The sequence below is a fragment of the Abramis brama genome (genome assembly GCF_963993115.1).
Source record: "Abramis brama genome assembly, chromosome: 19".
NCBI lineage: Eukaryota > Metazoa > Chordata > Actinopteri > Cypriniformes > Leuciscidae > Abramis > Abramis brama.
In genome coordinates, this window is record NC_139981.1 from 15,030,208 (window position 1) to 15,053,145 (window position 22,938).

At 37.3% G+C, this 22,938-nt stretch overlaps 2 protein-coding genes across 2 annotated transcripts; one reads left to right on the plus strand and one right to left on the minus strand.

The window, feature by feature from the left end:
- Positions 1-221: 221 nt before the first annotated feature.
- cgasa (cyclic GMP-AMP synthase a) lies at positions 222-4,910 on the plus strand. The gene is made up of 5 exons (XM_084093687.1): positions 222-1,012; positions 2,236-2,458; positions 3,807-4,070; positions 4,162-4,261; positions 4,477-4,910. Exons 1-5 carry the CDS (start codon positions 296-298, stop codon positions 4,820-4,822), a joined length of 1,650 nt encoding a protein of 549 aa, XP_083949813.1. The 5' UTR covers positions 222-295; the 3' UTR covers positions 4,823-4,910.
- Positions 4,911-5,074: 164 nt separating this feature from the next.
- Positions 5,075-22,923, minus strand: ddx43 (DEAD (Asp-Glu-Ala-Asp) box polypeptide 43). Its single transcript, XM_084093688.1, has 17 exons — positions 22,470-22,923; positions 22,205-22,260; positions 21,071-21,197; positions 20,809-20,955; positions 17,001-17,082; positions 15,916-16,072; positions 15,684-15,802; positions 11,959-12,069; positions 11,716-11,857; positions 11,467-11,567; positions 10,765-10,852; positions 10,515-10,642; positions 9,630-9,739; positions 7,627-7,765; positions 7,430-7,517; positions 5,409-5,575; positions 5,075-5,201 (listed from the first exon to the last, which is right to left on the minus strand). The coding sequence occupies exons 1-16, from the start codon at positions 22,810-22,812 to the stop codon at positions 5,420-5,422; spliced, it is 2,094 nt and encodes a 697-aa protein (XP_083949814.1). The 5' UTR covers positions 22,813-22,923; the 3' UTR covers positions 5,075-5,201; positions 5,409-5,419.
- Positions 22,924-22,938: the final 15 nt, after the last annotated feature.

The following is a 22,938-nucleotide window of genomic DNA, read 5'->3' on the forward strand; positions in this document are numbered from 1 at the left end:
TTTAAAAATTTCAAACCTTTTTTTGGTCAACACGGATATTGTAATAAACAGTCCTTCTGACAAAGTTCTATACATTTTTGTACGGGTCTGTGCAAACCCTTATAAATAGCCTACAATATGGCCTAGATAACGTCACATAAATACGTAATAACACCGAGGAAGTGAGATATTTCTTTTTTTTTCTTTCTCCTAAACTGGCATAGTACCACCTGCATCCTGACGTCATAGTTCTATTGAACTGTAAACCTTCCTTTAATGCAAAAGAGCGCGCGTCGCCTTCGGTACACCTGCAGTCATGAGCAGCCAGAGAGGACAACGCAGCGTCCGCGCGACAAGTCCTGACCAACACAAAGCTCCAGCAAAAGCGAACAGGAAGAATAGTAAGAGTAAAGAGCAAAGAGATCACCAAACTAGTGACATAAAGGAGAAATCTACGAAACGCGCCGAGGTCGACGGCGCACCAAAACGGGAAAGCGGGAAGCGACAGAGTAAAAAGAAGAAAGATCCTCGTGATTGTGAAAGTGAGGACAAACCTCGTGAAACCGAAGAAAAACCCAGAGCGGCATGTAGACGACCCTCTGTACCCTCTGATAAAACTAGCGAGAATGACAGACAAGACAGTGCAAAAAGCAAACCTCAGCAGACTGCCAAGAGCAAGTCTGGTGAAAAAACAGCACCAACACGACAGAATAAAAAGCAGAGAGACCCTTCAAAACTTGGCAGAGAAGAATCTCTGGAGAGCTCCGAAAGCAAATCACAAGACCGTTCTGACCGCGGAGAGAAAATCGCAGAAAAACCAACTGCAATGAGAGGACTTAGCGTCGATGACACACTGGGAAAGGTTCTTAAAGCAACTATTAACAAATTAAAGATCAAGAAGATCGAGCGGTCCAATGCATCCAGTTGTGTTAACGACATCACGGATACAGTCATTGCACACCTTAAACAAAACACGACCTGGTGTACAGATATCGAGCGTTTACGAACGGGAAGTTATTATGAAAATGTTAAAGTAAGTGTTGCACTGTGACATATCCACACTGTAAAAAATTTAACGTAAAATCAACAGTAACTTACTGGCAACAAATATCCAGCAAGCTTCAGTATTTTATTCCACGGTAAAATTACTGTAAATCTGACAACAGTACTTCACAGCATACCTTATAACTTACAGTATATTTATACTGTGAAATTACAGTTCTTGTTTTTGCACTGTATTTTGAAATACAATAGTTAACAGCTTACTGTATAATAACTTACAGCATTTTTATACTGTTAAATTGATTACAGTGCTTGTTTTTGCACTGCATTTTAAAATATTGTAAAGTTACTATGCAGTATAATTGATTATGGTATATATATATATATATATATATATATATATATATATATATATATATATATATATATATATATATATATATACATATACATATATATACACACACACACAACATATAACCAACTACAATCTGTTACACGCTTAAAGAATGAAAGCTAAAGGCGTGTATGCAAAAAATATTTCGCAAAGTTATATTACTGATTATTAGATGTTACGTCAATTGTGACAACACACAGAAGTCAGTTTAAAATTCTTTATTAAAATTTAATTCATTAAACTAGAAACACTCCAGACTTGGCAGGGCCAAGCGAAACTCATCCTCATTACTCTGTTAGTTAATAGCATAGCCCGTTTCTACAAATCTGAATAAGACAGATGGCATATGCCTGTATCAGCCTAATATGAATTACAGGACATACAAACACCTTATTCATTTACATCAGAGCATGTCCAAAAACGGTAAGACTTGGTGATATTAGATACAGGCATTTGTGAAAGTTCTAGAGTTTTGGGCCTGTTTTTATATTGCACACCGGTGTGTTATCATCAAGGATATGATTTAGAACTACCACGTTGATTCATTTATTGTTAAAAAACATAAGAGAATTCCAGAAGAGAACGATAATATGCATAGTCGGATAACACATGCAGGATGGAATATTATAATAGCATTGCAGTTGTTTTACAGGCAAGATGTAAAAATAGCCTATATTCTAGAATATGTGCATGTAAACATGGTGATGGAATGTCTCTTTAAGAATAAGTAAATGCTTTATATGCCCTCAAAGGCAACTGATTACATGGCCATGAGACTTCTTAATCAATGGGATCCATGGCAGAAATGTTTACAGTTCAAAACAACCAACATCAACTTTAACTTTGTTACATTTTAGATTTGTGAACCAGATGAATTTGATGTTATGCTGACTATTCCTGTGGAGAGAGTGGATTTAGATCAGTTTGATGAGGCTGGCGCATTTTACAGTGTTGCACTGAAACGACATCCGAAGACACATCCTCTGGACATATTCCTAAATGAAGACAAGACCATTCAGGCCAGCAACATGCTAAGTGAATTCAGAGATGCCGTTAAGGTGGCTGTGGAGAAACTGCAATGTAGGTACAATCTAGATTTATTTATTATCTGTTACACACACAAACAGGCACGCGCATTAAACGGTTTTATTGCACACCTTCCAGCCAATCAGAATCAAGTATTCAGACAGATCATGGTGTGCCTATACACAACCCAACAAGTTAAGGCAACTCCAACCATTTGAGGGAACAGATTGCCTTAAACAATTTAAGCTTGAAAAGAAAACTGAGTTCTGTGAACTTATTTCACTTAAATCCACAAAATATTAAATTAAACTTTATTAAATTAAACTATACATATCTGCGTTTCCATCCGGCGTTTATGTGATATCTTAAAATGCTATAATTAATTTAAGTGCTATTAAACCGTTCATGGGTGATAAGACGCAGAAAAAGAACACACATCTTTACTGGTGCGTGTCTGTGAATCGGCTCTTTGTGAACAAACACCCGAAACGCGCGCACAGAATGCAGCTTCACTGCTAGAGTGGCACGAGTTCTCTTTCGCGCTTGAGGGGACACAAATAAAAAAATTATGCCAAAATTCCCATTTTGTCGAGTATCCTCTGTCCTAAGCATAGTCTTAAATGAGTTAAAAAGTGTTAAATGAACAAAGAGTTGCATGTCAGATCCGAGTCATGCGTGTCAGGTCTTAAGTCATTAATGTTCATCAAAGATCAAAAGAGAGAAAATGACTCACTGCTCCTCATTGACTAACATTTGTAGTAATTGCTATAATTAATGGCTAAAGTTGAGGTGGGAAAAAAATCCCTGTAAGAGACATCAGTAGCCAGTAATACTGGCCTTCATTCATAGTGCTTAGTAAAAAGAAGCCATTAAAAAAAATATTTAAAATATATTGTCTTTGTTGTTTCTACATTATTTCGGAGATTAAATGTGAAAGTATTACAACATAAAAATGTGCAAATATTTAAATGTTAGGTGCAATTAATATATAATAACACTGTAACATTCCCATACTAATCGAATAGTCCTTGCAGCCCTAGAAATAGTCAAAAATAAAAATACAAAAGAAAACCAGAAACATTAATAAATGTAATATTTAATCTTAAGTAATGTGACGAAAGAAAAACGTTTGTGTACATTTTTTCAAAACTATATGGTATGTTTAAAGTGAATCAGCAAATGGTTACTTGTGATTTACATCAAACCAACTGCAGAGATCCACAATCTGCATTTAATTCAGCCCCTGGAAAAACATTTCGCAAGAACATCTTGCTTTAACTGAGATATCCCAGCAATCTCTCTTATCCCCTACATCCTTTTCCCACCAGCTCTAAACTAAAAGGCTACATCCATTGTATTGCTTTTTGGTAATCTTTGTATGTATATTTTTTGCATTCTATAGACAAAATTGTGATACAGCGAAAGAAGCCAAGGTGCCCTGCAGTGACACTGGAAGTAATAGAAAATGGAAAGACAATTTCCATTGACTTCGTTCTTGGTCTTAAGGTTCGCAGTGCAAGCTGGCCAAACTTTACAAAAGATGGCTTCAAAATAGACAACTGGCTTGGTACAAACGAAAAAGTTGTTATGAAGCGTCAACCATTCTACTTGGTGCCTAAATATGTGGGGAAAGGAGATGCAGAGCATAATGGAGTTGTTGCAAAAGGTATACTGCTTATTGTTGTCAGTAATTTACTTTGTGTTTTATATGTATATGAGCCAAGCTACTGCAGCCAAACAAAATGTTTTCTACACAGATGCATGGCGAATCTCTTTTTCACATGTTGAAAAACAAATTCTGCAAAGGCACGGCCAGTCCAAGAGATGCTGCGAAGCCCGTGGAGAGAAATGTTGCCGGTAACTATTCTGTGTTTTGATGCTTTGATGAATTTGAAATTGAATGGCATACAACAGACCAATTTTAGTTTTGGTGCATAAATTCTGTTTTGATAGTTCTTCATTGCTTGCATGAAAATACTGGTCTGTAAATCCATTAATTTTTTTTTTTTTTTAACAAGCTCTTCAAGCACTAAAAATGAACAGATTAATTTAACTTTTGTCCACTTCTACAGGAAGGAGTGTCTAAAGCTTCTGAAGTATCTTCTTCAACAGCTCAAAGAGGATGACTCCAAATCCAATAAAATGTCCAACTTCTGCTCCTATCATGCAAAGACCACCCTGCTCCACGCTTGCGCTAAAAGGGGAAATGACAGCGAGTGGGCATACAGTCAGCTGGCCGACTGCTTCCAGCAGCTTTTGGAAGACTTTGTCAAACACCTAAGAGATCGTCAGCTCCCTAACTTTTTCATTCCATCCCATAACCTCCTACATCAAGCCACTCCGAGTAACTGTGATTTCCTGGCCAAAGCAATTGAAAGTCAACGCAATAATAACTTTCCTATATTCAGTCAATTCTGATTTTCTTTTAGTTGCATTTATGTATGCTTTGTTTTTTTCCTCTTGATAGTCATCTGTAGTTTAATTCAATAAACATCTTCCAAATAGTTTTACAGGCTTTTATTTGATACACATTCAACTGAACAAGAAGTTTACGTCATCTAAAGTTAGGGGCATTTTACCTCACATCAACGTAGATAACAATAATAAATGTTACTGAACTGAAAAAAAAAAAATCCCATTAAAGAAATACATCATCCATATAAAATGAATCCGTGTTTCTTAAACATAACAAAACTTAAATGGTCAATTACAAGTACTTCACAAGCCTCTCTACAAATGAGAGGATTAACACTTTAAAAGTATATGAATTAACTCAAGTGAGTACAGTCACATCAACCTGAAAGACAGAATTAATGATCAATATTACTACTGGCACAAGATACAAATGCTTAAGTACACATTTGGTTAGGAAACATCTGGTGAATGCTGAAAAAATTAGGTTAAATTGCGGTTGATTTAAGGTATTCTTAAGAATCTGTTGTCATTTAAAACGTTTCATTTATGTTGATGTGATTAAAAAAGCAAGATAAAAAAATTAGCCAACCTTTCAAGAGATCAGAACCTCCGGTCTGAGCCTCCTCTGAAACGACCTCTCTGACCTCCTCCACCACCTCCTCCTCCTCCTCCTCTGCCTCTGGGCGCAAACATTTCTTTCTCCTTCTGGTGTTTTTCATAACGCTCAGCCATCAGTACCAGTTCTTCTGGTATATCCTAAAGAAAGGAAAAATACTCTCCTTTATCCAGATTCTCCATGGATGTTGTGTACATATACAGTATAAAACACACACTAAAGAATCTCATGGAATAAGGTATTCTCTTTCTATATTTACACATACATGGCTTTTACTGAAAGTCAATTTGGTTCAAGTACTTTTCCTAGCAGGAGGTTGTGGTGAGGCAATGAAAGGTTGTTTGGCTAGATGATGAAAATTGTTTAACCGATAGAGATCAACGCCTGATATCAGGTGGTCTTCAAAAACAAACAAAAACAAAAATCCTTTAGCTAATGCAGGGAGCATTTTAGTAACATCCTAACTGAGCATTTGAGTAACAAATCTTCAAATTTAAACCCTTGCAATGAAGGCAGATTTTAGTCTAACAGATGTTTTGCCATATTTAGTGATGGATTGAAAAATTATTGAGAGAAAACCAAAACATCTGGACACACTGAGCCAATGTTCCCTCGAATTTCTCTTCTTACGGAGCAAAACTTCTCTATTGGGGCGGAAATATTTCGCCACCTGAGCAAAAACATTCTTTATACCAGATAAACGGTAGGTAAACACACAAAAAATCATGCATTAACTTTTAACTTTAAAACTTTAACTTTATAATTTATTTGACCCTTCATGTAATTTAGTTGTATTAAATCATATTTTTGAAAACAAGCAAAAATTAATAAGTCTTTACCAATAAATTCTAATTAAAATTAATTTAAAAAAGTCTCCAGCAGGACAGTTCAAATCTTTACAATAATATAATTATAAAAAATTAAGCAGTTACACTGACATGGTTTGGGAAAAAAATTAAGTGTTTATGTATAGTCAATTAACCATCAAAATTAAATTATTTTTTATTGCTTATGAATTTCCAATATTTTCTTTTTCAAGGGGTTTTCAAACCTTTTAATGGCAAGGAGCCCTAAACAATCCCCTTGTGAGATCAATTCTTTATTAGGCTTATAATATAATAAAATAGAATAGAATATAACAACTAATATAAGTATTTAAAGTGAAATAATATCATTATTATATGTACATAAAGACTTAGTTTAATATTTTCAAGAAAAGTGATTGTGAACTCTTTTATAGTCATCTAAACATTCCTAAAACTGTTTATAAAAAAATAATAATAATAAAAAAAAATATATATATATATTATATATAAAAATAAAAATATATTTTCCAAATATTTCTCATTTAAATGCGTCTGTCCTCTGCGCAACATTTTATTCTTTCTCCATGGTATCAGAAGCGCGCAGCTTAGAGGGAACATTGCACTGAGCCCAATGATGAAAAATGCTAATATTAAATTGTTTGAAAATGTATTAATTATAATGCAAGGATGCAACGATATGGTCGATATTAGATCAATCCATATTTATGAGAATGAATAATCCCCTGGAGAAATCTATAGATTTTAAATGAAACCAAATATGTACAGTGAAAAATATGTATTTTTTCAAACGGCAGAAAATGTGAATAATGTGCCCATGATAAGTTTGACTATAATTTATTGTCTTAAATATACTGGACTATTTCACTTATTGGGCAGATTCTGAAGTTCCTTTTACAGTCATATGATCATAATATATTGTGCATTCCTAGTACAATTTTTTTAAATATATTTTGTCTACATACAGAGAGGAATGTGTCCCAATGACTATAAAAGGTGAACTAAAAAGGTCTCAGACATTTCGGCACATCCCCATTTCATATCATATACGTGCAACTTACATTCTTACAAACACTGTGAGAACTGAAGCTTCTGATTTGATTTGCGTTCTTCACATAGTAGAGTGTCATAAACACAATGAAAGGAGAGGATGCCTGCAGGTTTATTTACCTGACCAGATCTCTCCAGGATGGTGATCAACTCGGAAGCTACTCTCCAGTCATCTCTTGTTACCAGGGTTACAGAGGCACCGGACCTCCTGAATAAAGACATGGACTCATTTACATAAAGAGCCTGAACGGTTGCATTCTTATTACAATTCTCATTGTTTCTATCATTTCAGTCACACCCATCCCGGTTTGACTCACCCTGCACGACCTGTTCTCCCGATGCGGTGCACATACTCCTCCACATTCCGAGGGAAGTCATAGTTGAAAACATGTGTGATGTCATGAACGTCTAGCCCCCGGGAGGCCAGGTCAGTCGCCACCAGAATCCGCACACGACCTTTTACATCGCCCACGGACAGGTAGAGAGCAATCTCAGAGATCAATTTTGGTAAAATCTTTAAGGTCCAGGTACAATCGCTGACTGCAGCGAAAGTTGTCATTTTGCTTAAGGTATGCATTTTCTGTGTGGACTAGTGGTACCAAACAGAATTGCAAACAGTCAGTTTTGAGTAGACTGACAACAACAACATCATTGACTCAACTAAAGGAGTGAGTTTGGGACTACATGTTTGTTTAAAGGTCCCATGTCATGCTACTTTTTGTAGGCTTTAATATAGTCCTTAGTGGTCCTTAGTACTGTATCTGAAATCTCTTTCCAAAAATTCAGCCTCGGTGCAGAATTATAGCCACTACAAGCCAGTCCCAGAATGAGCTTCCTTCAGACGGGCCGTTTCGGTGTCTGTAGCTTTAAATACTAATGAGGAGGAGAAAGGCGCCGCAAGATGGAGGGTGGGTGTGGCCTTGACCATCTTGCGCAACGGTACCATGCATGTTTGTTTATGTTGGATATATTGCAATGGCACGAAGACACGCAGTCGTTCAAGCATTTCAGTTTGACCCAGAATCTGATCCAGATGGAGAAGCAACGGATGAAGAAGTTGCAACTCAGCGGCTCCAGCAGGACGTTTCTGAATGGTTAGATTAAAATATTATGTCTGGATATGGTACTTTATTCGGATGGTTTAGTTATTATCATGTAGCTAATGCGAACCTACTGTTGCCTTTTCATGAGAGATCTGTAACGTCTGTAATTTATCTTATTACAATTACATCAAGCTCTGCGATCTTGAAATGCGGATATCGCGCGCGCCATATAACCAACAGGAGAACGGTTATCCAAATAACAAAGAAATGTACAACACTCGCGTTACAGTGTGCGTAACTTGATGCTGTCTACCTTTACATTAGCGCAAGTAACTGCATAGCTAATGTGACAGCCACATTCTACATGTAACATGCTAGGTAACCATAACTGTGCGTTCACACCGCCGGCGGCGAGAGCGTCAAAGTGGCCGGAAGCCATTCATTTTCAATGAGAGCCGGCGGCGAGGGCGGCGCGGCGCGTCTTGGACGGCGAGAGGAGTTGAAATCAAGTCAACTTTATGGTAATAAGCTATGACGCGGTTCGGCGGCAACTAGCGGCAACCAATCGGAATGTAGAAGTCCTCCGTCTGAAAGGAAAAAAAAAAATCACGCATTCTAATCTACGTCAGAGCGTCAGAGCGTCCCCGAATCTTTCTACGGCGTCGGTGGCAGGGCGGCGAGAGCAAATTTTGCCGCTCTCGCCGGTGGCGGTGTGAACGTACAGTAAACAGTAAAGCAACACACTTATATATAATTTGTTGACTTACTTGTCCGACGTTCAGCAAGCCCAGCTCTGTATTGACCATTCGATGTTCATTTGTACATCCAATTATTGAGCAATTATTATGCTTCGCCCGCTCAAAAGCCATGATATCTCTCGTGGACAAACTAAAATCGCGCGCGTTCTACTTCCTAGCTCATTTTCTCATGGGCGAGAAATATTCTCTGGGCGGGCAAAGCAGAGAAAGGGGAGGTAACATTTCTCCTTATAACGTCATAAGGAGGAGATTCAAGATCAGCCCGGTTGAGCTTCCATTTTCTCAAAGGCAGAGAAAGATAGCAAAAGCTCGATTTACACCGATTAAAATATCTAGAAACTTTGGGACCATATACAGGCTAGGGGAACTCATATTAATGTTAAAAAACCTCAGAAAGTGGAAATTTCATGTCATGGGACCTTTAAACAAGGAAGATGGCGTCAGCATTTTAACAATTCCGGTGGTATTACAGAAATTACACACTTCACTTTTCTATTTACTGCTCATCAACATACATACCATCTCTAAAGTCCTGCAGTGCCTCTTCTCTGTCGCATTGCTCTCGGTCTCCATGCAGAGACTGAACCGTTAAACCCTGCAGACACATGTCACTGGAGAGGTCATCGGCTCTACACAGCAGCAGGAAAGAGAAATCACAGTGAGAATCGGATTTCTCAGATGGTTTTGCTTCAGGATTTTACTTCGGAATCAACAGTTTGGCCTACAATTTTGATCATACTCTCGCAGGCCATTAATTCTCCATACAAAACAAATTGTGGGCATTGTTTCTCCTTGTTGCAAGTAAAGTCTTAATGTGGTCAGGCTTGTACTTTTACCTGGCAGAGTTTTTTCTCATGGTTTGAGGATAAACAATCCCATAAACAGCAACCTTTGCTGCTATAAAAACAAACCATCTACAACGCAAGCAGGCATGGGGCTCTTGAAGCACTGGATCCAATAGCAGATCTGTTCTGGGTGAGATTAAGCAAGCACTTAATCATACTGTCAGGCTAAAAGTGTTATAAGGAATCTGTTTCAAACTGAGTATTTGGTTCTAATATTTGCACAACTTTTGAAATGAATTACCTCAAGCTACCACTGTACTAGGGTGTGGAAGAACAAAACCTATGGCTATTAAAGCAAGCGACAGGAAGAATTTAATAACCACATACTAAATGGCCACTCCCTCTGACAATGGAGAAATGCCAAGTTTCATTTTTAGAAAAGAAGCATTTCCCCACAATCACATTTCTAGAGCACACATGAGCTGATGGGCACTGACTGAAACACAAATTATATTATGCAATTCCATTTCAGTAGAACTGTGTGTGATTGCAGAAACTCCTCCCATTTCCTGTTTCTTGGAATCGAATCAGGGTTTAAGTTTCGCTCTGAGGAACTCACTTTATTTTTTTCCCAACAAATATTAGGACTTTGTCTTGAGGCTCCATTCGGTGGATGAAGTCAAAAACATAGTCTTTTTTTTCTTCCTCCTGCACGAACAGCACTGTCTGCTGAACAGTGTTCACCGCCTGAGGGAGACAGATGCAGAAGGGGAATTAACTGGGGACTTTTAATAAGGAGGCCAAACAGAAAAGATATATTTGACCTGGTATATGGGCATTACCCATTATAACTGTAACTGTTCACTCACTGCTAGATCTAAGGTGCCCACATAAACCATCATGGGGTCTTTCAGGTATGATTTGGCCAGCCGCCTGACACCTGTTGGCCAGGTGGCACTGCAGAAGAAATAGAGAAAAGTACATTAAATTAATGCAGCAAAAGAGTAATTATCCAAATGTCCAAACTTCATGATAATAAAGCATTCAAACTCTTTTGAAAGTTAGCCCCAATTCTGCATTTAAAGTAGGGATGTTGTTAAATTTTCCCACCGGTTAATCGACACCAGACATTGGAGTTTATCCCTCTTTTGCACCTAGCTAATTGCTTATTCGCATGGCCGCACTGACATTCATAACGGTGCGAAGCAGATTGAGCATTTTCAAATAATTTCTATAGAGTGCGAACGTGAAGCTCAACTTCCATAGCAATGAACTAAAAACGCTCGCTCTGCTCCGTGCCAGCGAATTAGCACCAATTCAGGTGGCAATTACTTGAATGGTGGGTTCATTATTATTCTTAATGAAAAACACAACAAGAAAAATGTGTGCGGCTGAACACTGGGTAACACCAACTATCACAGCAAGCCTAATTTAAAGGCTAATTTACACTGCAACGTCATCAACTACCATTTGTAGGGACGTGAAATATCTGAGAAGTGATGTACTTTAATCTGGTGAATGTCGCTGTTGAAAATGTTTTCAGAATAAAAAATTTTAATAAAAACAATCACCTAGTCATTAAAGTTTGTCTGTCAGGTCGAATATCCAGAATGATTTTCATGATTTGAGGTTCAAAGCCCATATCCAACATTCTGTCAGCCTCGTCCAGTACCTTAAACAAGAGGTAAAACAAAAGACATCAATGTATCCAAAATTTATTCAAACCTTTTTTTTTTAAATTGCTTTTTAAATGCTCACAAAAATAATGCATAAAAACACATCCATTACCGTCCCAGTATGCACTTTTGCCATTTACTTACCAGATAGGTGATTGAGCGCAAGTTGATGAGCTCGTTCATCTGCAGATCGTGTAATCGTCCTGGTGTGGCAATGACTATGTCCACACCACTGGTCACTATTTTAATCTGGGCCTTTCGGTCACCTCCTCCATAGACACAGATGCTACCGTAATGAAAGGGATTTTGATCAAACAGACAAAACAGGACACTGGAGGAATTCATAAATGGTATGTTTTGCATAACATTTTGAGAACTTGAGAACACCTTTTAAACCCTTTGTAGCTGTATTTGTTGCACTCGGCTTCAATCTGGAGGGCCAGCTCACGGGTGGGAGTCAAAACCAACATGCCGGGGCCATCTCTTCTGTCCCTGCGTCTACAATAAATATGTACAGAACATATACATGTACAAAACTGGCCAGCAGATAAATTCAAGTGACACAGTTAAACAAATTCATAATCCCAATACTGAAATTACAGTACAAATTTAGAACTGAAACAAATGTAGGCTTCTATTATTGCATCAAATTTAAGCAAAGTAGGCTAATGTTAACATTGCCTTTCTAGCTATAGAAAAACTGGGCACACAATGCATGTAAAGGTTGTGTCTTATACTTTGTGTTATTTTAATTTGTTAGTAGGCCTAGATTTATGAACTGAAACATAGCAGTGAAATAAATTCAACTAAATGATCAAAATTAAAACATTGTCAGGACTTGCTAACTGATGTTAGTTGGCAGCAATTGTGTTTTAGGATTAAGAATTAAATAGGCTTACAATAGGTTGTTATGATTAGCATAATTTTCTTTAATAAATGATGAAAACATTTCAACAAACATTGCAATAGAAAAATGTCACATCAATGAGGCTTTGCGCAAGCATAAGAGGTTAAGCTCATGCTCATAAGACAGCGTTCAGATGATAGCTGTGTGGTCAACGCTACAACACGAGCCTTGCGGGGCTTCAAACGGTCTTAGTTTGAATCTCAGCTCTAGCTACCATCTTCATAATTTTGTTTCTAGTTTAATATGCTATGTGTCAAAAATAAAAACTTCTGAAATGTTAATTTATTGATTCGAAACACTTTTCAGAGCTTTGTTATTCATTCTCTGTCATTTTTATTAATAGGCGTTTAGATAACAACATTGTAGCCTACATGCTGTTAACCGATGTTGGCCGGCAGCGTTTATGTTTTACTGTTCTTGATGCTTAAATAGTTAACAGATTATTAAAGTCAAGCGTTTTGTTTAATTAATAATGGCACATTACACCATAGATTTGCTACATTCTAGAAGAGCCTCTGTTGCGCTGCACAGACGACAAAACCCGAAGGGGTGCTGTTGAAGGCAGATTTTCGATTATCAGCCGATCGCACCAGAAAATGAAGATGATGAAGCTCGTCTTTAATCTGCTAAATTATTGTTTTGTGAATCATTCACAAAATTGATACGATTGACAGTGATACCCGGCCATAGCAACGAAATACATTTTTCAAAACAGATTTTTCCATACATTGAACAAATCAGAAAAAATACTGATTTTGTTGACTTGGCTACAAAAAATAACAGACTAACTAAATAGTAAATAATAAAAATAATTCAGCAAAAGCAGGGATATTTAGACCAAATGGAAAACCCCGTCCCCCTTGACAAATTGCACTTGGCTTACAACCATATTTTTTAAAAACTCTTTCTGTACAGGGAACCAAATAAAGTTTTTTTCTGTTTTTAACAACTGCTTTTGAAATTACGATTGGAATTGTTATACAAATGTAAAATCAGTCATTCTGTTGGATAATTTGTTCCTTAGTGTAAAATGGAAATGCATGGTCATTTTATTTTATAAATATACAGCAAATAAAACTATATGGTGTAACAGAGTTTTAGAACTAGACAAATCTCTCTCCATTAATAATAGCCTATGTTTGTTCAGGATTTGAACCAGTGTCATCTAAATGATTGAAACCTAAGTTATACCACTCGACCACAAATTTACTAGAATTCACACGAGAGAAGCGCTCTTCATTCGTCTCATTCCTCAATAGAATAGTATAATAATCAGCGTCATTGCACCCAATTTATTTTCACTGACTGCGAGATATGCCTATAATGGTCTTTTGGTGTATTTCTTGTTTGTTTGTTTTTGCGCTGCTTCCCCGAGGAATAGGCTTCTGTTGCCCACCGACGTCTACAATATGAAACGTAGGCTATATTGTCGTCTCTATTTTTAACTTTTGATTCTATTTTTCTGTTCTAAAAGTTAGTTTATTCTGTTTAAAATGTACTTTTACATATTTAATTGTTGCTTTTGTTCAATTTAACCAATTCTTTTTTAGCCTAATAGGCATATAAAAAATAAAAACTTTTTGTTCTAAAAGTTGGTTCTATTCTGTTTTGTTTGTTTATTTTTTAACATATGTAATCAGTCTCATTCTTGTTGAAATAATGAAAAAAGTTTTTTACAAGACCTTGTGCTGTGTTTTTTTAAATAAACAGATAGCCTACAAACAGAGATACATTATAGTTCACTGTTCGTTCAAATAATAGTCTATATTTATGTATCGTTATATATTTATGTATTTTTGTATTTATTTAATAAAATTATTACTTAAAGGCACACTGTGAAGAAATAGTGTTTTTGTCAAACAGCGACCCCTAGAGTCGCTTTGGAATACTTGCACTGTCGTAAATACCCCTCCACCCCCCAACAGCGTCGTCTGATATCCCTCAGGACTACGTGATAAATACACCTCACAACACCTGAGTTCAGCTGGCAAGCTAGGCAATAAAACATAACGCAAAAAACACGTAAGAGAAATGAGTGTTTGTTAGCAAGTCTGTTAACAGCTCTGATAATCGAAAGCTAGCTAGACATATGTGGAAATTATTGGACTGGTCTAATTATCAGCAATGGATGAATGAACAGCATGTAAAAAAATGACATACTACAAGCAAGCGCAACAACATACACCATAGAATGCAAAAGTTTACAAATAAGAGATTTATTTACTGGCCACTTCATGCGTTTTCTCAGATCGGATTTCTGATTTATCAAAACGATTCCATTTACACCAGGTCACATAAATGTGTTTTTGCGAAACAGATTTAAATCCGATCTTCAATTCTCGCGCTATATGCAGATTTAATGGAGTGCACGTCACCGAAAGCAACAGATATGAACTGCATTTTATTGATCATCAGCTAAAATTTCAAAATCAAAGACCACAATAAGAGAGAGCAGTAACAGCCCTGGTAAGATCACTTCATTTCTTTACTTTTAATGATGATGATTGTGTGTTAAAACAATGACAAAAACATACGCACGAAAGCCGAAAACAAACGCTGGTTGGCCTCTCACGTCCAAATTTGAGGAAGTGGTGGGGGAAGTGACGTATGCCGTAAAGCAGTCGAATTTTGTAGTTCTTTTTGTGCTTGGGTTACTACCCGAACCCCGAAGTTACGCAGTGCCAGTAAAAGCGATACAGACCCTGTCAGGCTATGGCAGACGCGTCATTCAACCTATTGTAAGTTGATGTACCATCACAAGGGTCTTGGAAATATATTATGAAGGTTGAAAAGATACATAGTGTTCCTTTAATAACATGCAGTTTCAACGCCACCAAATCTTAGGTTGCTTCATTATTGTACAGCAAATGTCAATAGCTCTTTTTTTATTTTTCATGTCTGTTGTAAGCTTATTTGGAAATGACCATATTTGTAGTATTTCATCCTTACTGTTAATTGACATTTTGTTTTTTTAAATGTCCCTTTGCACCACCTGGCGGTCATTTCGCGAATGACTTTGAAATGTGACTGGTGACTTTGCCGCAGCAGCTAGCGCGGCGGTAATAGAAATTCTGGTTGACTACCAACTGTATACCAATCAGATAGAGTGAGGTTAAGGAATGTACACGAGTATAAACAAATAAATAATAATATTTGTTAACAAAAAGGTGAAAAGTGGAGCACTGATGCTCTTGTACAGACTTACACAGGTTGCTCATCCATGTGAATAAAGCCAGGAAGCAGGTAGGCCAAAGTTTTGCCTGTTCCTGTCTGGGCTATTCCAATCAGATCAATTCCTTTCAGGACGACTGGCCAGGCTTGTGACTGAACCACGAGACAAAATAACCAGGATTACATTCATCCCGACATGTCAAGCTTTGCATCCAGTGAAAAAACAATATGTTATAAACAAACAAATGAGATAGATATTTCTTCACCTGAATGGGAGTTGGCTTTTGAAATCCCACTCGGACAATGTTTTCCATTATTCCAGGATAGTGAGCAAAAGCCTCCTCAAATGTGCACACTGGATTGGGAATGGTTCTTTTCTCCTCGTCTTTCAAATCATCCACAAAGATGTTGTTGTTCTCTTTTCTTTTAGAGTAAAGAAAAGTAGAAGTACAAAAACAATACAAACATGCAGAGTGTTGCAATAATGCCATCTCAATAGTTTTAGTTGTTTCTGATTTGTGTCAAAGAAATTAAATTGAATTCATCATCTTTTTGCAAAAAGTGATTTCTAACTTATGCTATAATGCAGCCTTTCAAGGGGGTCTCAATCACAAAATAAGCTAAAACAACTAAAAACAAGATATTTCATATTTTAATTCACCCCCTTAACAACTGTTTGATTCCAGGAAAACCTGGATATATTGTTAGCCTTATTTTAAAAAGTACAATTTCCAGAACTAGAAACTTTATGTAAAATAATAAAAACCTTAAATTGCATCAAGCATTTTTATAAAGAATATATATTTTACTAGTAATGCCACATATTCAAATATTTCACCAAATAGAATTACAAGCAAAACCTATATTTTTTAATCCTTGTCCTTGAAGAGTCATGTAAATTCATCTAAATTCAAAAGAAGAAAGAGCAGGAACACTGGAAATTTCTGGAATTCAATTGTTTTAATTTTAACTATTTCTATTTATTTTTTCAGAACTATGGCTAGAGGGCCTTTGAATCTTTTTTTGGACAATGTAGGGTCTTGGAGTGAAAGGTTGAGAACCACAGCTACATGGCTTCTTTTTAGATTTATATTAAAAGAAACTATAAGAGGAAAAACAGAACACGTCAAACAACAAACAAAAGACATTGTACTTTGCTAAATGTATCACTACGGAATGATACATTGTTTTTCTCACCTAAAACATTAAAATAATAAGACATCATAATTAGGATAATATCCAGGCATGCCACAATATATTTATCTCAGATCCTTCAGAAGGTTTATCATCAACAGATAAATGCCGCCATCTGTGGGCTAATGTGAAGAAAGCAAGTTCAGACAACTCTTACCTCCAGATTTGGACTTCTTCTGCACTACGAGCAGCCACTGATTTTGCTTCAATATAGAAATCCTTCTTTAGAGTGGGAAGATCTGCAGAAAGCAAAATGATTGTTGAATCAGTTATAGTATTTATAGGCCTGGTTTCACAGAGAGGGCTTAAATTAGGTCAGGATTATACTTTAGTTTATACTTTAAGTAGCTTTTATAACCATGCCATAGAAAAAAAAAAAACACTAGTGGTGTGCATTAGGGATCGACCGCTATGGATTTTTTAGTGCCGATGCCGATTTTTTTTCATCAGCCTTAGCCGATGACCGATGCGGGCTGCCGATTTTCTTGAGCCGATATTTGGAACCGATACTGCTTTTTCTCCCTCAATTTACATCATAAAACTGACACAAATGATCATGATGATAACAAATGTTACAAATCTCAATTTAAAAAAGGATCACTTATTGAACTTAAAAAAAAACTATATTTAACAAATAGTAAAAACAGGTGAGGTAGAACAAGTAAAAAAGAAAGAGTTCAGTGCTGAATATACTGAAAATAATTATTTAAGCACAATTAAAAATGAGCAAAAGGTACATTTGTTACTGTATTATTTATTAATCTTTGTTAATCTTAGTTAATAAAAATACAGCTGTTCATTTGTTCATGTTATTCACAGTGCATTAGGCTAACTAATGTTAACAAATACAACTTTTGATTTCAATAAGGCTACTATAAATGGTAAAATTAACATTATCAAAGATTAACAAATGCTGTAGAAGTGCAGTTTATTAATAGTTAATGTTAACTAATGAAGTTAACTAGAGTTTAATAAATTGAACTTTATTATAAAGTGTTACCGATTTGTTATACACCGATTCAGACGTCTGGTGAGTACAGTGTTGGATAGATCAGTTGTTATAATGTGTTGCCATACATTAAATAGAATCAGTTCAAAGGTTTCATTAGCGGACGTGTACGTGTTTGTGTGATTATCCTGGCAGCTTAGGACATTGCACAAGATTTGTGTCAACACAGAAAACATTTCATCACTGGATAGGTTTTTGGGTTTATTGAAAGTGTGGTTTGTGTCAGCTGAATGTGCGGAACGCTTTTCAGAGAAGATAAGGAAACGTTTTTTTTTTAGCACAATTCACATCCAGCGGTAATTCAGGAAAAAAATGTCCCAATCCGCCACATGAAACTTCGCTCTTCCGACCTTTTACCATCATGTCAATTCTCAATTGATTTTGATTAATATGCGCGAGGGAGGGAGAGCAAGACAGTTTGAAGACGGTGAGAGTGTGCGCACGCGCGGCCAGAGGAGGGGCGCGCTCTCTCTCTGCTTGTTCTTTCAGCAACATGTGACCTGTCACAAGCGCAGTTGTCAGTCATCTACATCACTCAGCGATCAAATAAGGCTTTGGCGGGATAAAAATTTGCTTTGGCGACCGCAAAAAACGCATTATGTGGCGCCCGGTGTTGATTCTGTGGCGCACTGCCATGAATTAGTCTATGTGTGGTAAACACTGGCGAGACACACACACACACAACACGCGTCCAAACCTCTGCCAGGTGGTCGCTGAATAAAACTCCCACAAATACCACGGAACAACGTCGGCATTACTTAATCCTATGACCAGTGTTCGTAACAGCTACCGTATGCATACGAATAGCCTACAACTTAGCTATTTGCAGCTCCCTAAATACAATGGCAAGCAGTTTTAAAGAGGCATTCGCGTTTTCCAATTGGACCCACAAACTTGCTTAGCTATAGTTGCAAGTACATATAGAGCTACGTGTTTCCACTTTCAAAGTGTATGGCAATATTTCAGCTAAGTCAAACAGTTAAAAGATGCTTTGGAAGTTTAAAACTTATCGTTGTCTTGAAGAGCAGATTCCAGCACTCTGCTAGTGGGGGAGGGGCAGTGCAGCGTCTCCAGCAATACAGAGCTGCCTGTGGACGCCTGTCTGTAAATAATGCCGGGAAAAACCTATCGGCGAACGCAGCAGCGTGTATCGGCCGATGCCGATACACGTAAAAAACGCAAATATCGGCCTGATATATAGGCCGGCCGATATATATCGGTCAATCACTAGTGTGCATTTTGAGACAAAACAATGGCACTGACATATTTTAAGATATGCCAAACTTGCATTTAAGTCTGGGACTAGGCTTAAGCCTTATCTGTGAAACCAGGGGATAGAACTTTATATCTACCCATTTATTACATGCAGTAAATCAACCAAATTTCTTAATCTAGTTTATAGGGGTGTAACGATACCTTAATGTTACGATTCGATACATATAACGATATTGAACACGCAATAGGGCTGTCAACGAATATTCTAAATTCGTATATATATTCGAATAGTTTTAAAAAACAGAATTTCGAAGGTGAAAATTAATATTTGAATGTGGAAAAACGCCCGCGGTAGCAGAGGCGCGGCTGTCGAAGCGTTAACGTTAAACAGAAACATTACTAAAGTGTAGGCTACTGTACTGACTGAATAGACATTGCATGAATAAGGTAGGTTAGATACGGCAGTTTCATGCACTGCAGGCTTCCACTGGTTTGAATATTTACTGTTTCATGTCAAGGAAAAGTTGCATGTTTAACACAGCACAGCTCGCTCGGAGCATTCAATGTCGATTCTATATACTGTAAAACTTCAATTAATGTTAATAATATTTGTTTCAATCACTGAATGAAGCCTGCTATATTTGGGACATGAGTCGCGACATTAAATTGCTTGCATAAAACTCTTGATCAGCACTCAACATTTGCTTATTGTTGTTGTTCATTTAAACCGTTATGCGCAGAGAGCGTGCCGCCTCATTCGCGCCGCAAGACCTCGAATTTACATTGACTTAACATTGAAATCACTCGCGCCAGACGCTCTATTCGGTGAGGGCGAGAGAGAAAGAGTGCCTGCGAGTGAGCGAGAGTGAGGTCTGCGGTCTTGACTTGGCCATTAGTTGATTTACTTGTTTTTGTGTAGGTAATACGTTGTCAAATATGTTTACACTTAAATAAACTACCTATACAAGTAGTTATGTCTCTTTGTATTAATTTGTCCTGTTATTGATGTAATGCGCAACCAGGTGTTCGAATATATGTGTTTTTTTAGAGGGAATATTCGGACGTCATTTTTGAGCAATTTTGACAGCCCTAACTCACAATACGATATTATTGCGATACTCCAAGACGTGATATAAGGTTAACAAAAAATGTACTGTTGATTAAAATGCTAAAATTTGATATTACATTGAGGGTGTAAATGAATAGGCTTGGACTTGGTGCTGGTAACCCAATGCACAGGACAATGGTGACACCAGAATACAAATATTCTGAAGCTGAAAATACAGAATTATTTTAGACGAATATGCTTGCACTTTGTCACTGACTAGATATATTTAAAATTATGTAGGCCACATTTTACTGGTAACATAAGACATTTGGCATTATCAGGACCCACAAATATTCCCCCATTGCATTATTATACATTATATTCAACATTATATATAGTAGTTTAATGTAGTACTGACACCAAAACTCTGAAAACTTAAGATGTTTTTCTCACACAATTTTTTTTATTTTGGGTGAACGATACACAATATATAGTGTCACTATCCACAATACATATTGTTGCATTTTTGTATTCCGATATATCGTTACACCCCCACTAGTTTACATTTTAAAGTGTGCACATAAGTGTAAATATGTCATAATGGTTTGGGACAACACGAGGGAGAGTAAATGATGAAAGAACTAATCTGAAGTAATGATCACATTATCTAGACTAGAGCTTCTGGAGACTCACCTTGCCATTTAATAGCTTCATATTTGTCACGGTTTTCTCTAAGCGCAGTCCAGTCAATAGGTGCAGGAGTTGGGGCAGCTGCAGACACTGCTCGTACAGCAGAAGTTGGCCAGCATGAGTCATTCTGATGTCCTGCATTGCTATTTCCTGGAGATTCAAATGTAAATGTTAAACCTAAAATATCACTAATTAACACAGTAATAATATTTTTTTTTTTAAAAGCACAGATTCTTGTAGCTAAGGGAATTCCATGCTCTCCAACCATTGCGGCAGCCAGGACCTCTGACAGAGTTTCCATGAACCAGATCTTCAATCATGTCTTTGGCTTTGAGCTGAGCATCACCGCTTCCAAATACAAGCACCTCAGCTTCATAGTCACCACGGTTTATCTGCCAATCATACATAATTCAGTGCCATGTGTTAAACTAAATTTGAAAGGATTGGAATAGTTTACTTGCATATGAAAATAGTCATGATTGTCATTGCATGTTGTTATAAACCCATATAACGTTACCCAAATTCACAAAAAAAGTGAATTTTCAAAGACTAGACGACATACAGGGTTCCCACCACCTTGGTTAACTTCAAATTCAAGGCCCTTTCAAGGGTTAGGTTAACCCTAACCTTCCAGGTCCAATACCCTCCAAATCAAGGTTACAAGCAAGGTTCAATTTTTTTGAATTTATTTTTGGCCATATGACAGATCTGAAATTCTATTTGTCGTATTTTGAGACAAAACAGGAAAATAGTAAAATGTTGGCGTTATTTTGTCACTTATTGGGAGCAGTATGCTAGCCAGAGCTGTTTACCTCCAGTCTTTGTGCTAAGCTAGGCTAGCGGTGGGTGCGTCAGACAGACTTACGGCACGCACGGAGATTAAAGGGATACTCTGGGGGATACGGTGAATAAGCTAAAGTCCCAAAAAGTCGGCGTGTTCCTTTAACTCTTTCCCTGCCAGCGTTTATTTTTTAAGTTGCCAGTCACCTCCAGCATTTTTGATAAAAATAAAATAAAAAATAGAACAGTTTTATCAACACTTAAGGTGGCTAAGTTTAATAAAAAAGCAACATTTTGAACAAAAAGATGAGAAAATCATGTTGTTGTTTTTTACAAAGACTATAACGTGCATAAGCAATGCTTTGGTCGCTTGTTTCTAACGTTTACTACTTTTTTGCCTGTGTTTTGCTCTTAGCTGCGAAGATTTTCTACTCTTTCAGAAGTTGATTAATAGCGTTATCTATAGTATTACAGTGAAAACACGGAAAGTCAATGACGGGGAAGCGATGTCTCATTGATGACGCAGAAAATTCCGTCAATGGCGGGGAAAGAGTTAAGCTCTAAGTTAGTGTACAGGCTCTTATGAGCTTTCCAAATAGCAATAGTGTATTTAACTTGCCTTTATCGATGCTCCACTGCTCTCTTCAAGCTCCCGAATTTTCGCACCACCTCGACCTGGGCAAACAGACAGAGAGACAATCACACAGCAGTGAAGAAAGTCCAACCAACTTCCGCGAATCGGTTCTTTCGAACAGTTTCAAAGACCAGGTTGAAAAACCGATTCAGTCAGTAAAAATAACCTGATTAGAGCGCTAGAGAATCGGCCATTTTGAAAAACTGCAGCACGCCTAACGTAAAATGTTCCTCAGACACCTGTGTCTTACCTATTATTCTTCCCACCAAAGAGTTTTCCACATGCAGAGTAACCGCTGATGAACCTGATCTGTCTCCATTACCACGGCATTCTGTAGGTCCAGTCCTGGAACGACTATAACTGCTGTTTTTTCCGGCAGCACCATCACAGATATTTGATTCAAAGTCTCGGGTTCTACGGTTTGTCCACTGCTCGCCCTCTCTACCAAACTTCGCGCCGACACTCGTGGTTTCTCGGTTTCGCGCGCCTCTTGGAGACGGAGGCCTAAATGACTTTACGGGCACGGTTTGAACGAGTGACGGCTTTGAAATCGCCACACCACCCGCATCGTACTCATCTTCCCAGTCCGACATTTAAAACAAACATATAAGAACACAAGTTTGAATAAGCGACGCTTCCCTCCCGACGGACCCCAAGACAGTCACTGATCAGAAACCTCGATCAATATCCGCTCACGTGATCTCAAATGGTAACCATGC